At 43.4% G+C, this 14,613-nt stretch overlaps 1 protein-coding gene across 8 annotated transcripts in view; it reads left to right on the top strand.

Moving 5' to 3' along the window:
- sox5 (SRY-box transcription factor 5) overlaps positions 1-14,170 on the top strand; it is a 245,625-nt gene extending 231,455 nt beyond the window's left edge. For 4 of the 8 annotated variants that reach the window (XM_085436072.1, XM_085436073.1, XM_085436070.1 and 1 more), the window contains 6 exons: positions 3,167-3,362; positions 7,129-7,304; positions 10,097-10,199; positions 10,784-10,957; positions 11,902-12,118; positions 13,736-14,170. In XM_085436072.1, coding sequence (XP_085292198.1) covers positions 3,167-3,362; positions 7,129-7,304; positions 10,097-10,199; positions 10,784-10,957; positions 11,902-12,118; positions 13,736-14,033 — 1,164 coding nt within the window. In that variant the 3' untranslated portion in view covers positions 14,034-14,170. The remainder of the gene's footprint in view (positions 1-3,166; positions 3,363-7,128; positions 7,305-10,096; positions 10,200-10,783; positions 10,958-11,901; positions 12,119-13,735) is intronic. The other 4 variants (XM_085436075.1, XM_085436069.1, XM_085436074.1 and 1 more) reach the window with 3 other exon arrangements.
- Positions 14,171-14,613: the final 443 nt, after the last annotated feature.

Below are 14,613 nucleotides of genomic sequence, written 5' to 3'. Positions count from 1 at the left end.
CTGACTGGGATAAACTGTAGTGACACACACACTTGTCCTGTTAATTGAACCGTCAGCTCCTGCGATAAGATGCAGAACCCTGATGTCGCTTTCACATGTCGGCATCCACAGAAGTGAAATACAGCCCTTCTGCTTCTCCTCTGTCTCTCTGTGTCCCTCTGGCTCTCACTGTCACTCTGCATGTTTTCGGTCTCAAAGCTGGAGACTGTTTCATCAGCCAAGAGAGACACAAAAGCAATTGTATTAATTCAAGATTCCAAGCCTTTCAGAGGCTTTAGAGGCCTCTCACACACATAAACACACACACACTGTCATGAGATTTAGAGCTTGTTGAACAATGTCTTACAGTGACACACGCACACACTCGTGCACGCGCGGACAAATACACACACACACACACACACACACACACACACACACACACACACACAAGTCGGTCCAAGCCTCTCAGCTCCACTGTCTAAACTAATTCCTCCACACTGGCATAATGCAGGTTGGCCACCTTCCCACCACAGGATTTGGCTTGGCGCGAAGGGAAACTCCCCCAATCCACTGTACAAGAGGCATAGGCATTATCTATTTGTAATAAATATTCAAACACGTTCCCAGCCAAAGCCCACCATAATGTGGGTCAGGATTGAGAAGATCCTCCTCAGTTTTCTCCTTTCTCTCCTCATCTTCTCCAGCCCATTGTCTCACTGAAGGCATCTTTGGGGGGTCCTCCATCTATTTAGAAAGCCCTCACCCCCAACCCACCCCACCCCTCCTAATGAAGGACAATCCGGTTAGGCCTCATTGCGTGCACACACACTCACGCACATGCATGAACACGTACACATGTAGGGAGGCTTAATTGGAAAGGCTTAATTGAGTTGTGAGGGGCTCATAAGGCTTAGTAAGACTCAAGGAGTGGGAATCAGGGAAAGTCGGCCTTAATGAGTGAATATACCACACACATACACACAACAGTTTCTCTTTTCCACTGTATGCCAGTTTCTACTTTGCCTAAGCAGCAATTAGACTAATGACCAGAAAATAAGGACAAATAATGTCTCTATTCTCTCTGCTGTAAGGCTTAAATTTTGCTACACCTGTAATGGCAAAACTTCTCTTTTATCCTGTTTTCCAAAGTATACACAAGATGAATGTTGTGAAACAACCAAGGAAACTGTATTTGTAGGCCTCATTTTGACTCTGTTGTGCGCCTTTAGCTGGCTGACCCGTTAAGCCGTCCATCCTCTCATGTTGTGTCTGGCTTTTAATTGTGGAGTTTTAATTACACAGAGTGGTTTGTGTACATCTGGCCCCTCTGCGATCCAATTCTTCCTTCCTGTCATGTGACCTTCTAAGGGTCCTCCTGATTGGATTAGGTCATCAGCAGGGGTGATGTTGCCATGACAGTTAACATGATAACAGTGGTGGTCCACATGGCGATTTACTTAAGGAGCGCTGCCTGTTGTGTTGAGGATGTTGCTGTGTGCCGAGCAACACAGTGATAGATGGATGAGGGAATTTAATCGAATCAAAGAATTTAGGAATACTTTACGTTTTTTTAGTGTCTGGATTTCCGATTTCATGCGGGGCGCTCAGAAGATGGTACAGAACAATTCAATTCAATTTTATTTATATAGCGCCAAATCACAACAAAAGTTGCCTCAAGGCGCTTCATGGATACAGAGAAAAACCCAACAATCATATGACCCCCTATGAGCAAGCACTTTGGCGACAGTGGGAAGGAAAAACTCCCTTTTAACAGGAAGAAACCTCCAGCAGAACCAGGCTCAGGGAGGGGCGGGGCCATCTGCTGCGACCGGTTGGGGTGAGAGAAGGAAGACAGGATAAAAGATAAAAACTTTTTTTTTTCTCAAAAAATGGTCTCTGTTTCCAATAGAAGGTGATCATCATTTATTTGTTGTCAAATATCTTTGGGGTGTCACAACACCACAAGCCACTTAACAGCACGCACCATTTTGATTTCACTCACGAAATGTGCAGCGGCTACGAGCAGCCACATGATAGCGATCACAGTCAACCTCCCCCAACAGCTGCTTCTTGTACGCATGTCGTTCTCTGTCATTTTAACCATGTTTTAGTTTTTATGTTTTGTGTTATTAACCTTAATGACCCATCAACACACATTAGCAAAATGCTATCATTTTTATGGGACAACTAAGTTTCCCTTTAAGGAAGATAAAGTTATTCTATTTCAGCTCGGACATATTTTCTAAAAAGTTAAAATAGCGAAATAAAATTTGAGGCTTTGGTCTAAAAATAAAAATCAGATTGAGAAAAATTATTTTAGCTCCATTAATTCCTATTAATTGAAGGCTATCTTACGAGCGCCCCCTTCTGCTCCTCTGGTTTAATTGCAGCCCAGGTTTGTGCAGTACGAGTAATAGGAAGTGGAGGGATTCTGTTTATCTCTGATAAATATGGTTAACAAAATGGACCTCAAAAACCAGCTGCTTTAAGAATCGTATTGATTGTTTGTTAGGTGCTATGGGTGCGTTTTTGGGTGAGGCAGAAAGGGCTTCTTTGCTTTTCCCCACACACATGCATGTTCCCGACCATGAAGGTCCCCCGTTTCTAATGGACCAAGTGCACATTGAAGTGACAGACAGCCCTCTGTTCAGTGTCTTAAGACTCTCACACCTCTAAAGACTGTCTGAGGGAGGTGTTTTTCTCTGTGAAAGACTAGTTTTACGAATGAGTTCAAGGTGTTTCTCGTCCTCGTGTGTTTGGTTGTTTTTAGCATGTGAAGTACCATAGTGCATGTTTGCCGGAGCCTGCATGTGGAGTGTGCACGTGCATGAACTGCCTTGTTTGAAGGTCGAGTTTGCTGTGACAGGAAGTCGGTTATTTTGCATGTGAATGTCAGTGGTTCGCACCAAAATATGCAAATATTTATTTTTGTATGTGCCGTTATTTTTATGTTTTATCTTTTCGCTTATTACGAGCTGTTTGGAAAGGGGCAGTGGCATGCACCTTGTGATTCGTCCCGCCCGGGCTTGCCTCAGATTGCTGTGCATGGGCTCCCGTTTGATTAGCACACCTCCATTGAAAGTGGTCTCGGTGAGGGGAGGGCGAGGGTGGGCCCCGCGCCTCCCGCTTCCAAATTCCTTCGGTGGTCACAGCAGGCGAAACTGTGCTGTTTTGGTTTTTGCAGGACAGTGAGGGTGCACAGCCACTGAACCTGTCGGCCAAGCCTAAGGCATCCGAGAGCAAGTCACCCAACTCCCCCCCAACTTCCCCACAGGTGCCGGCTGCTGCTGCTGCTGCGAACAAGCTGGACCCCACTTCCATGAAGCACAGCGTTGCCCCCTCCAGCATTGGAGGACCACCGACCAGAGTCAGCTCAATTGGTAAGTGGATTTAAATGCTCACACATTCACAGCACACACACACAAAAAACAATCACAGCAGTTTGCACTGTGCTGATGTCATACTCCTGCAAAGCTAGACACCTACATAGATGTAAAATAGTTAAACCTATACCAAAATATCTGTTTTCTTGGACTGAGGGGCAACTGGTACTCCAGTTTCCACATTGATTGGGACAGGTGCTGAACTCACTACAGGTATGTTTACACAGGATTACACAGACCAGCTAAGCCATTTTATCTGGCCAAAAGTTGGGTATTCAGTGTTTAGAACAAAGTAGTTTGGTTGTGCATGTTTATTATTTAAACCACATACTTGTTCATAGGTTGATGGACCAAAAATAAAGATTAACTCATCAAATTTGTATTTAACAAAATGATATAGTGCTTTGCAGGAAGACTCCAAAAAAGAACAAAAGAAAACCACAAGTGATAAAAACATCCCAGGATCATAAAATAAACAAACAAATCACGAGAAAACGTGATAAGAAAAAAGTGTCACAATGTCCAACTTTCATTAAAAAAAATCTTTTCTGAATAAAGAATGTATCATGAGATTCACCAGAGTGGTGATTCAGAGGGATTGCTGCACAGTTTGGGAGCTCTGATGGCAAATCCATTCAGTCCATCCATCCTTAGTTTACAGGAAGAAGCCTCAAAATAACCAGCAGAGCCTCGTTCATTGATGTTAGTGAATGCCCCAGAATATACCGTTGGCTTGATAAGCCTTCGATGTAATTTGTAGCAAAGCCATTTAAAGTATAGGAAATGTAACTTATAGCCATGTTTTGGTGTCCCTGATCTAAACAATGAATTCTTTTCCTGCCAATAAGCTGTCAGTGGATGTTTACCACAGTTCCATAAGCACTTATATATTTCAATGCTCTCCTGTGAAAGGTGCTTGGAAGTTGTTACCACAACGACAATAAACTTCTTTTAGAAAAACAGTTATAGCTCTGATGACAAGAATAGCGTTCTTCTCGCAGTGGTGCCATTGTTGCGAGTGCCAGTACCATAATCAGACCCGGCCATATGCACACGTACAAAATATGACATAAATGAATCACTATTTTGTACTCTTAATCCATTTTTCACGCACCACTGATAGTTCAAATATTACACATATGTAACGGGCTATAATTAGTGTGTTTGTGCTGTTCTTCCATGTCGCTATTTGCCCGCGGGGCTGCTTCATTGTTATGTGTTTATTAGTGACTGAAAGAGACAGAGGAGTGAGGGAAAGGAGGTAAGGGGGGGGGGGAGAGAGAGAGAGATGAGGATTAGCACTTTTTTTCCCCTCCATGCAACTAAGCGGGGGAATAATAAAGAGAGGAGTGCATGACAGACAGGAGGTATCACCAATGAGATTAGACAAGCCTCTTACATGAGCCGGGACAGCGCAAACACCCAGCATTAATGACACAATGACAGCACACGCACTCAAACATTCACTCAGACGCACACAAAGGCTCTTACACACACTCGCACAGAAACACAATCCCAGCACCACCACCTCCTCCTCCTGTGCAATAGGCAGTTTTTCCGACTTCCCGGCTAATCTCACTGTTTTTCAACAAATCGGCGGATTTAATATCAGATTAGTGGATTTTCAGTCCCAGATGTTTTTTGTTCAGAAAAATGGATTACAGTGTTTAAAGTTTGTGTGTGATCCCTGTTGAATTATTTGAGCGTGGGGACGAGTGTGTCAGATCCCAGTTATGTTGCAGCTCATGGTCCCATCTGTTGCCACTGAGTTTAGCCGGTCGCCGGAGCGTTTGCTATTACAACTCACAGCCGCATTGGGATTCCTGTTACGTAGTTTATCGGGGATGGAAGGAGCAGACCAATTGGGATGGAGTCGAGAAGTGGTTGTTTTGATGTGGAAGCGAGTTGTTTGTCAGGATGGTGCAGATTATGTCTGCCTTTTTCAGGTTATTTGAATTCAGTCATCTGCTCTCAGGTCAACTCTTTAAGACTATAGAAATCATAAAATGAGCTTTTTTTCTTTCTCTGCTCCACCATATTCCTGTGGGATATGCTGTTTTTATTTTTACATCGCTATCTGAAAGCTTGTTCCGTGTTATTTTGCTGCTTCCCGAACAAAAATGAATCAGAACAATCTCGAGCACAAACAGCTAAAAATTAAACAAAAGTACTTTTTACATGTTGGAGCTAATAATCAAATACAGTTCAACACGAAAAAGTTTGGAGAAAGTCGACTTTTTTTTCTTTAAGGCTTCAATATGCGTGAGTTTGGATTTGTCTGTTGCTCATATCCGCCCTACTGTCCTGCTTCCTTTCAAATTCTGACACCTATCAAGCTTGAGGCATGTGTCTTCTTTCCGCCTCTTCGTCTGTCTGTCCATCTCCTCATTTCAAACTGAACTGAAGTGCTGTCAGCTCCTGTAACTTCTACCACGATCACACATTCGTCTCTGTCGCTGTCATAAAGCGCTGCAGCTCCCCCTGACCTCTTGCATGAGGTTTTTTTTTTTTGTGTGTGTGGTCTAAAATGTATCACACTTGTCTGTAGAGATTTCAGAAAAAAGTTGACCGAGGGAGCAAGACCCCCCTCCAACCCCACCCCTCTATCTGGGTCACATCTACTTGTCTGGATGTCTGGCATTGCAGTCAGTTTAGGCGACGAACACGATTGTAGGCACGAAAAAAAACCCATTTTTGACTCCAGATTAAAATTGACCGCCACCCAGTTCCATCACCCTCTGTCTTCTTCCTCTTCCATCCCCTCCCAACCCTGCTGCCCCTTACCCTTTTTTTCTCTTTTCTTTTCTTTCTTTTTTTTTTTTTCCACATCCAGATTTTCCGGTTATGACTTCTGTAAGAGTTCACAGCTCTGTCATTACCAATCTGAAGCTGGTAATCTGGCCTGAGATGGCATTAGCGGTGCGGATTAGCGCAGATAAAGGCCTCATAAGCCAGCCGGGGCTCTTTGTTAAGAACCTACCCGACTGATAGGGAGAGGCGATAGCAGTGCACACAGAGCAGATGCCTCATCAGAAGCTAAGCTGCAGAAATAATACGAGTAATAGGCAGTGAGAAGGAGTGGGGAGATCTGATCTTTGCGGAGCAGATGTTCACAACTGGGAAAATTAGCAGGACTTTTTAGCTGTAATAAGAGTGTGGCCACCTCTCTTCAAAGCAGGACTGTGAGGGCTCAGATGAAAAGAGTCACAGCCGTCAGATGTGCGAAAGTGAGTTTTAATGTCGTTTAAAGGATATTGAGTGGTTTAGAGTGGCTGTGTGTGTGTATTTAAGGCTGATGGCAGGTGGGAGGTGGTGGGCAGCTTGCAACAAGGCTACCTAGGGGCGCTCTCTGACTCACATCCACAGCTCAACAGTCAAATGGTCAGTTTGTGTGAGTGTGCGAGTCTACACACAGAGAGAGGCATACACAGATGCTCTGGCAAAGTCCCCTCATCAAGTGTATGTTAATGTCTTTACCTCACGGTTCAGAAGAAGATTTATTCTGCATGAAAAACCTCCTGCCAGGTTCCTAAAAATAAACAAGCACACGCTCAAGACATATTAATTTTCCCGTCCGAGCTCAACTGTTAAAGCAAAATGCTATTCAGTGTTTTTCTTGTAAAGGAAATAAAGGAGATGAAGATGCTCAACATGAGTCCCACCTACATATTCACTCACTAATGATTATCCACATTAATTGATTGTCCTCTGCGTGTGTGTTTGTGTGCGTGTGTCTCCGTCTCTTGCCGTCTTTGCGCCTCAGCAGACTTGTTGTCGTCGCTGTCTTCGACAGCCTACCTGAACGACCACGAGGCGGTGACCAAGGCCTTCGCCGAGGCTCGGCAGATGAAGGAGCAGCTGAAGAGAGAGCAGCAGGTGCTGGATGCCAAGGTGGCAGCCGTCAGCAACCTCAGCCTCAACAACGGCCGCTCAGACAAGGTAAAGCACTTAAAATTGCATCTACGTAACAGAACATGATGGGCTTTATTTTACTTCTTCATTTTGTTAATGTTTTTTTTTTTTTTGGGTCACACTAAATCAAAGTTATGACCTCATTTCTATGGCAAAGTGTTCAGTTAAGTTAAAAGTGTATGTGGATTCTTACAAATAAATACACATTTTTAAACCAGGAAAAAAATTAAAAATCTGAATTGTTGGGACTGAACACATACTGTAAATCCACCCGACTCTCCAAAGTCATCACAAGCTGTACCGTCTCATTGTCAGCGTGTAATAATTTGTCGTGCCATATGCCATCCTCGCTGCACTATGTAGGAGGTAAATCGGTGTACAATGCTCTCGCTGAAATGTGTTGAAGCTAAACAGGGCCAGATAAGGTAAAACCAGAGGCATCTCAGAGGTAATGAGTGTGTCTGTAAGGCGCACTGCAGGGCTGTGTGTGAGTGTGTGTGTGTGTGTGGCAGAGCAGAGCGTCAAGGAGACGGTAATGTGAAATGACGGCGCCGGCTCCTCGGCAGCGTGGCCAAATTGTGGTTATTTGTTAAACACATTGGGAGTCAGCTGGTGCACACACACGCACACACACACACTCGGGTGCATACATGCAGGGTAACAGCGTGCTGGAAGCATCTGCACTGCTGACATTCAACAGCTCTATCCCTCTCTTTCTTTCTCCTTTTTGTTTTTTTTACTTTGATGTGACACATTTCAAAGTGTCTAACCCACACTGATCTCTGCATTGTACACAGATAGTAACATACTGCATTACACATGACTATAACCAGTGAGAACTGGAAATACGATAATTATACCAGTGAGTAAGGGAACGTATTTTACGGTTTGTTCCTTACGTGGAGACATTTAGGTGCTTAAACACTGACATTTTTCATGTCTCGTTAGATCAGTTCAAGTTCCTGTTATTATAAGTTTTTTATATCAGTTGTACTGTGGAATCATATAATAATTACTTATTAATAATAACGGGAGAATTGTTGAAAGAAATTCTTATTTCTGTTTTACATTTCTTTTTTTTTTGACATGCAATCCTGTTACTATAAAACATTTTTAGTTTCGGCACTGGGAATATTTTTTTGTAAGTCATAACTCGTTTGCATCCTCACACGCTCACCTTGACTCCTGTTCCCTTTGGCTTTGTGTGAAACAGGCGAGCTCCCGCCGTTCACGTACAACAGTGTCATCCATGACACACACACAGGATTAGTTTTGTCGCTACTTTGTGTCTTGGCTCCAGTGTCAGCCATTCAATCCACGTTTCTCATGTACTATACTGGGGTTTAATGTCAGACTAGGCTGTCATCCACTCGGTCTGCCTGTTCATCTCCATCTCTGCCTCACACACACACACACACACACACGGCATAAAACCATTCGAAACAGCACATTTAATCTTATGATCTAAAAGTAAGAAGCACACTTTGTGCTCTTATCTTTTTTTGTGGAAGAAAGTTTGAATGAGGCTTTCATTTGTGCGAAATGAGGAAGGTTCTTTAAATACTTCTGATTTGCATGCAGAATGGCTGGATAATTCCAACCCATTGGCAGGTTATTGAGCGTTTATAAAAACATACAAAATTCCAAATAAAATACTTTTTAAAAGGCTTGCGAAAACATGTTTCGCTGCGCGCCTCTGGCTTTTATTCTCCCGCTTCCCTTCCTGTCTTTTTAGCAGTATTTATTCCAATCTGGGGAGGAAATTATCGCTAACAATTAAACTCTATTGGACTAAAAACAGAGAAAATGCATTTCATTATCATTCTGCCCTCCCTCCATCTAGCCAGCCAGCTCGCCAGGGTCACATGTAAATGGAGAGGGACACTTTTTGGAAGGTTGTTTTAGAAGACGACAGTGTTTTGGGTAGCGCTCCTAATCGTATAATTAAACTGTAAAACGCTCGCGCTGGTGCGCTTCTGTGTACGTGTGTGCGAGCGTGTGTGCTCGTCTGCAGTCAAGTTCTAGCGCAGAGTGTGCCGGCTGCTTGCATTAAGCATGTAAATGCTCAGTAAATCAGCCTTTTATTGGTTGTAATAAATACCCAGGGGGCCGTGCGGCGTGGCCTCGCTCTCGTCTGTGCTGCACTCTCTCGTTCTCTCTCTCTCTAATGCGTCGACCCTTGGGGGCCTCTGCAAGAGAGAGGCAAGCCGCAGCACTCCACTCTCGCAGGTGGCTGCCAGGAGTTGCCACACACACAAGCCCACTCACACAATCCATTGTACACACAGAATATGCAGTGTACACACAAAGCGGCAAACATCCAGATAGGAGTAAATGTAATCAACATTCTTGCACATGCAAACAATACACACAGATGTGTGTTCAAACATGCGGGCATAACGCACTCAAACAATTTGATGCTTCCACAAACTGACACTGAAATGAACCAAAACACAAACTGCCTTTCTACTTAAATTACAACCGTCATTTGTCTGCAGCCTCTGTATTGATAGAAAAACGATAAATAAACAGATTTGTTTCAGATCAAAGGCGAGTATGAGGAATATTCCTGAATTTCTCATCTCTCGACAGAGAGTCGGCTTCTCCGGTCACTGAAACTGTGACACATTTAAACATTAGACAGTCGTTGCTTTTCATAGTTATGAAATCAGAGACAGAGAGTCAGTCACAAGAATGACTTGTTGTGGGTGCAAAAGGAAATTGTTCGGCATCACTGCAGGTTTGTGGTTTCATTCATTCACATATTCCCTGACTCAGTCACTGACCGACTGCAACTGTGAACTGTTTGTGTTGTTTAGGACAAAGCTGCCTTGGAGAGTCTGAGTCAACAGCTGAAGCAGCAGGCCGAGAACAAGTTCAGCCACGCCATGCTGGACTTCACCATGAGTGGAGACTCTGACGGTAGGGAAACAGACACACACACACACACAGTTTATGCATGGAGTCACTAAACTGAGAAAAAGGCTGTGAGTGTTGATGAACGATGACAAGAAGATGAAAGTCTTCCAGGGCTGGTACCGTATATCTGCCAAATATTTATATTAACTGATATCAGCCTGCCTGCAAATGAGGTCATGTTTACCAATTTGCTGTTTATCTGTTTCACCACGATATTTCGCTCACTGATTGTTCCACGACAGAGTAATGAAGATTTGAAAGACTTTTAATGATATCAATAATTTTCATAATTAAGTTTTTTGTTTTTTGTTTTTCCTGAATAAAAGAGAAAATAACCGTTACCTTTCTATGAACTTGAGCATACAGAGTAAAACTCTGTGTAGTCGCTGTCCTCCCAAACGTGTGATCAGTGAGTCAGTCAGACTTTTTTATAATATGAGAAAAATGATTTTTATGATATTTATTTAGCTTAATGAGCAACAGATTTTTCTCGCCCATGAAAAAAATTCCCAGCATTTTAGCTCGTCTAATGAACAAAACTTGTCCAGTTTTCTGTATACGTTTGACACCCTGGTTCCCTTCCCCAGGCTCTCCCAGCGTGTCAGACTCCAGGATATTCCGAGAGTCTCGGGGTCGTAGCAGCAGCGAGCCGCACATCAAAAGGCCGATGAACGCTTTCATGGTCTGGGCCAAGGACGAGAGGCGAAAGATCCTCCAGGCCTTCCCCGACATGCACAACTCCAACATCAGCAAGATCCTTGGTAAAAATCACACACCTACACTCGCACGGTGTGAATGACAAGTGGCTTTGCTCCACCCTCTCATGTGAATAACCCTAGAGAAAGGAAGAGCGGTGTGAGTTGTATTTTCCACTTTCTTAAACACACACTCGCACACATACACTAATTGTGATTTCCTTACAAGCAGTGGCATTGTGTAAGTGCTGTTAATGAACGGTTAGGGAGAGCACAGCTTCGACAAATGATGATATAATTCATTATGCATTAAACAAGCAGCGCGAGGCCGCCTGACATTTCCCCCAGACCGCCGGGATCGGCCCTGACATTTTAAAGAGCTCCTAAGCGTTTTATAACACAGGGAAATCTGGTTTTAATAAGCCTCCTCTCTCTCCCTCTCCCTCCCTCCCTCTCTCTCGATTGCTAACAGATCGCAGAAAACAGAGAGAGAAAGACCGAGAGAGCGAACAGCCGAGCGCTGACAGCTTTTAACCATTAAACATACAGTAGTCAAGTGCAAATTCAGACCAGATATGAAACACACAGGGGGAAGACATACTCAAGATTACACCCACACACACATGCAGGGCGCTGATGCTGCAAGCAGAAACTGAGCTGAGAGATGACAGCAGGTTAAGTGAAGTCCTCATTAGCTGAGATGAGTACCTGTCGTCCCCGCTGCTCCCCTCATTAACCTCCTTTAGCGCTCTATGCGTTCTCTTTCCGGGTGAAACGTCCAACATTATCTCAGCGGCGCTCACAGTGCAGCGACATCGATGCCAGCTTTTCATTATCGTTCATCTCTGTGCTGTTATTTGTCGTCTTGCTCTATGATCACATTTCACAGTTTTACACGTTTCCTCCCTTAGACAAAAGCTCTCTTTGGAAACCCCCCATCTGCCTGTTTTTATTTTATTTTTTCCAAAGACACGCAGCCATCCCTAACAATACATGCTCTGTGTGTGCAGGCTCACGCTGGAAAGCCATGACCAACCTGGAGAAGCAGCCGTACTACGAGGAGCAGGCTCGGCTCAGCAAGCAGCACCTGGAAAAATACCCCGACTACAAGTACAAGCCACGGCCCAAACGCACCTGCCTGGTGGACGGCAAGAAGCTGCGCATCGGCGAGTACAAGGCCATCATGAGGTCCCGCAGGCAGGAAATGAGACAGTACTTCAGTGTGGGGTGAGTGGGTTGGCTTTCTTTGTTTGTTGGTTGTTTTTTCTCCAGTAAGAAAACAGGGATTAACAATTACTTTTTTTTGGTTTGACTTTGTACTTCATATTTTAAACGAGTTACTGTTTATTTTTCTTTGTTTTCCTGTCACATCAAATGCCTAAAAAAAAAATCAATCAATCTTTCAGTTTTTAATGAATTACTAACAAAAAAAAAGATCGCAGCAGAAATTTGGAGAAAGCAAGTCAGCGCATAATTGCATAATTTCCTTTTGTTGTTTGCGGCCTACCTGCAGCGAGGCCCGCCCCTCACCTTAACAAATTGAATTTTGTGTCGGAACAGGCGTGACAACAAGATGCTGAATTAGTTATAAACAGAAGCAGGAGGTGTTCTCCTTTAGTGTGATTTAAATTTCCTATTTTCAGTGTTTTTAAATACAGTCCTTTAAATAATAATAATAATAATAATATCAGAAATTAAACTACAGGATGCAGGCTTACTTTTCTCACAAGGGGTCACAGTGAGTGTTATGAGATAATAAGCACAAAATGCACAGTTTTGTTTGGATGGTTTTTTTGGATATTACCTTTGATTTGATTTTTTGATTTTTTGATTTTCCTAAATCATGAGTCAAGAGAAGCAACAGCTACAGTTTTATATGCTTTATATGGTTTTATCCACTTAGAATTGAACCCTATGGTTGCCCATAGGAAGATTTTGTTTGTCCCTTTACAGTTGTATTAATGTTATTAATTTTATATGCTTAGATCCTGTATTTTGAAACTAAAGGCTGTTGAAAAAACAACAACAAAAAACTACAACAACTCTCTCGATGAATCAAACCATTGTTCCAAAAATCTTATGAGAGAAATAAATCAGTTTTGTCTTCCTGCATGAAACATAAACCATTATTTGAATAAACATACCTCTCTGCTAATAACAATATTATTAGCAGAAAGTAAAAATTACAAATGTGGCTTTTTTCTGTTGTGCGTACATGGCGAAGCCATTTGCATTAAAGTTTGGCCATATACTTAAGTGACCACACATGCACATGGATATCCAGATGTGTAAAGTATGGATGTAGAATCCAAACATTACAGACTGAATGCAGTTTAATTCTTTTTTCTTCTCTGAAAAAAAGAAACATTTGTTCTAAAAAACACATCAGGATAAATCATGCGTTCTGTGTGGGTCAGGCCATGAGGTTTCATCCACATCAAGTGCAGTATTGTGTTTAGAAAGTAAGAGCTGTTTCTGAGTGTTTAGCTGAGAACACGCACTCAGGTTATAAACACGCTGACTGTAAATGTCAGAGGTTTCAGACGTGATGCTTTAAGAATCACTGTTGGTGCTTGAGAAAAGACTGAAGACGTCAAACTGTCAGTTTTCTCTCAATTCCAGTTTTAATGAGAAGTTAAGCTAACAGCACACAGGCTGTAGGTTTATATTTACCACACAGATATGAAAGGGATTTAGTTTTTCCCCATTTGTGTAATAATTTTCTTAATGGCTCAAAGAGAGAGAGTCACCATTCAGGGAGGGATCTCAACATTTATGTGATTTCAAAAGTGTTGCGAGCGCTGCATTTAATGTGCTGACAGCCTTCTTCCTCTGTGCGTGCAGGCAGCAGGGTCAGCTGCCGTTGTCCTCTGCAGGCGTCGTTTACCCAGGTGCCCTATCCATGGCGGGGATGCCCTCACCCCAGATGCCCTCAGAGCACTCGAGCATGTCCAGCAGCCCCGAGCCCAACGCCAACCACCACCAGAACCCCAGCATGCCTGGCCTCAAGGGGGAGGGGCCGCGAATCAAGGAGGAGGAGCTCAGGCTAGACGACAGCAATGGCGACGTGTACGACGACTTTGACTACGAGGACGAAGATGGCGACTACGCCAGCGATAACGAGAACCATATCACCCAATAGGACGGCATCAGCACCGCCTGCTTTTTGTGTTTTGTTTTGTTTTGTTTTTTTGTAAGCCAATCACCGCTGGTTAATCTCACAAAATCCCCACCAATCAGGAAGAAACCTTTCACTTTTGCCAATCGCTTTGGAACCCCCCCCCCCCCCCGACTAACATGGACTCTTCTAATAGAGCCAGATCCACTCCCCTCCCCTTCCTCTCCCCCCGGAGTCCTGATACCAGCATCTTTTGATCAATCAACCGAAGCACAGGACCTGTCACTCACACTGACTGTTACACACTGACTGGAGGAAGAGACGACCAAGGCAGTTCTGAAGCTCGCTGAGGAATACCCACATAGTACTGCAGGTGTTAGAGTGTAATGCCACGAGTGAAGAGAAAGCAACATGGCTCTCAGAAAGCAACCTTTTAGTCCCGTTTGTTGAAGAAAAACTGAAAAACAGAGGACCTGTCAAAGGCTAACATGACACTTTAAGATGGCGGACCTGTTTATTATCAAGAGACATTTTTAAAAATAAAACAGCTTTTTTTGTTCTTTGGTTCTATAATATTCTCACTCAGGTACACGGTGCCAATAAG

The sequence above is a fragment of the Copadichromis virginalis genome, linkage group LG17 (genome assembly GCF_057382275.1).
Source record: "Copadichromis virginalis isolate Kocher_CV1m ecotype Utaka linkage group LG17, C_Virginalis_male_GT1.1, whole genome shotgun sequence".
NCBI classification, from domain to species: Eukaryota; Metazoa; Chordata; class Actinopteri; order Cichliformes; family Cichlidae; genus Copadichromis; species Copadichromis virginalis.
The sequence above is the reverse complement of the archived record's forward strand: the minus strand, read 5'-3'. Positions and strand labels throughout refer to the sequence as shown.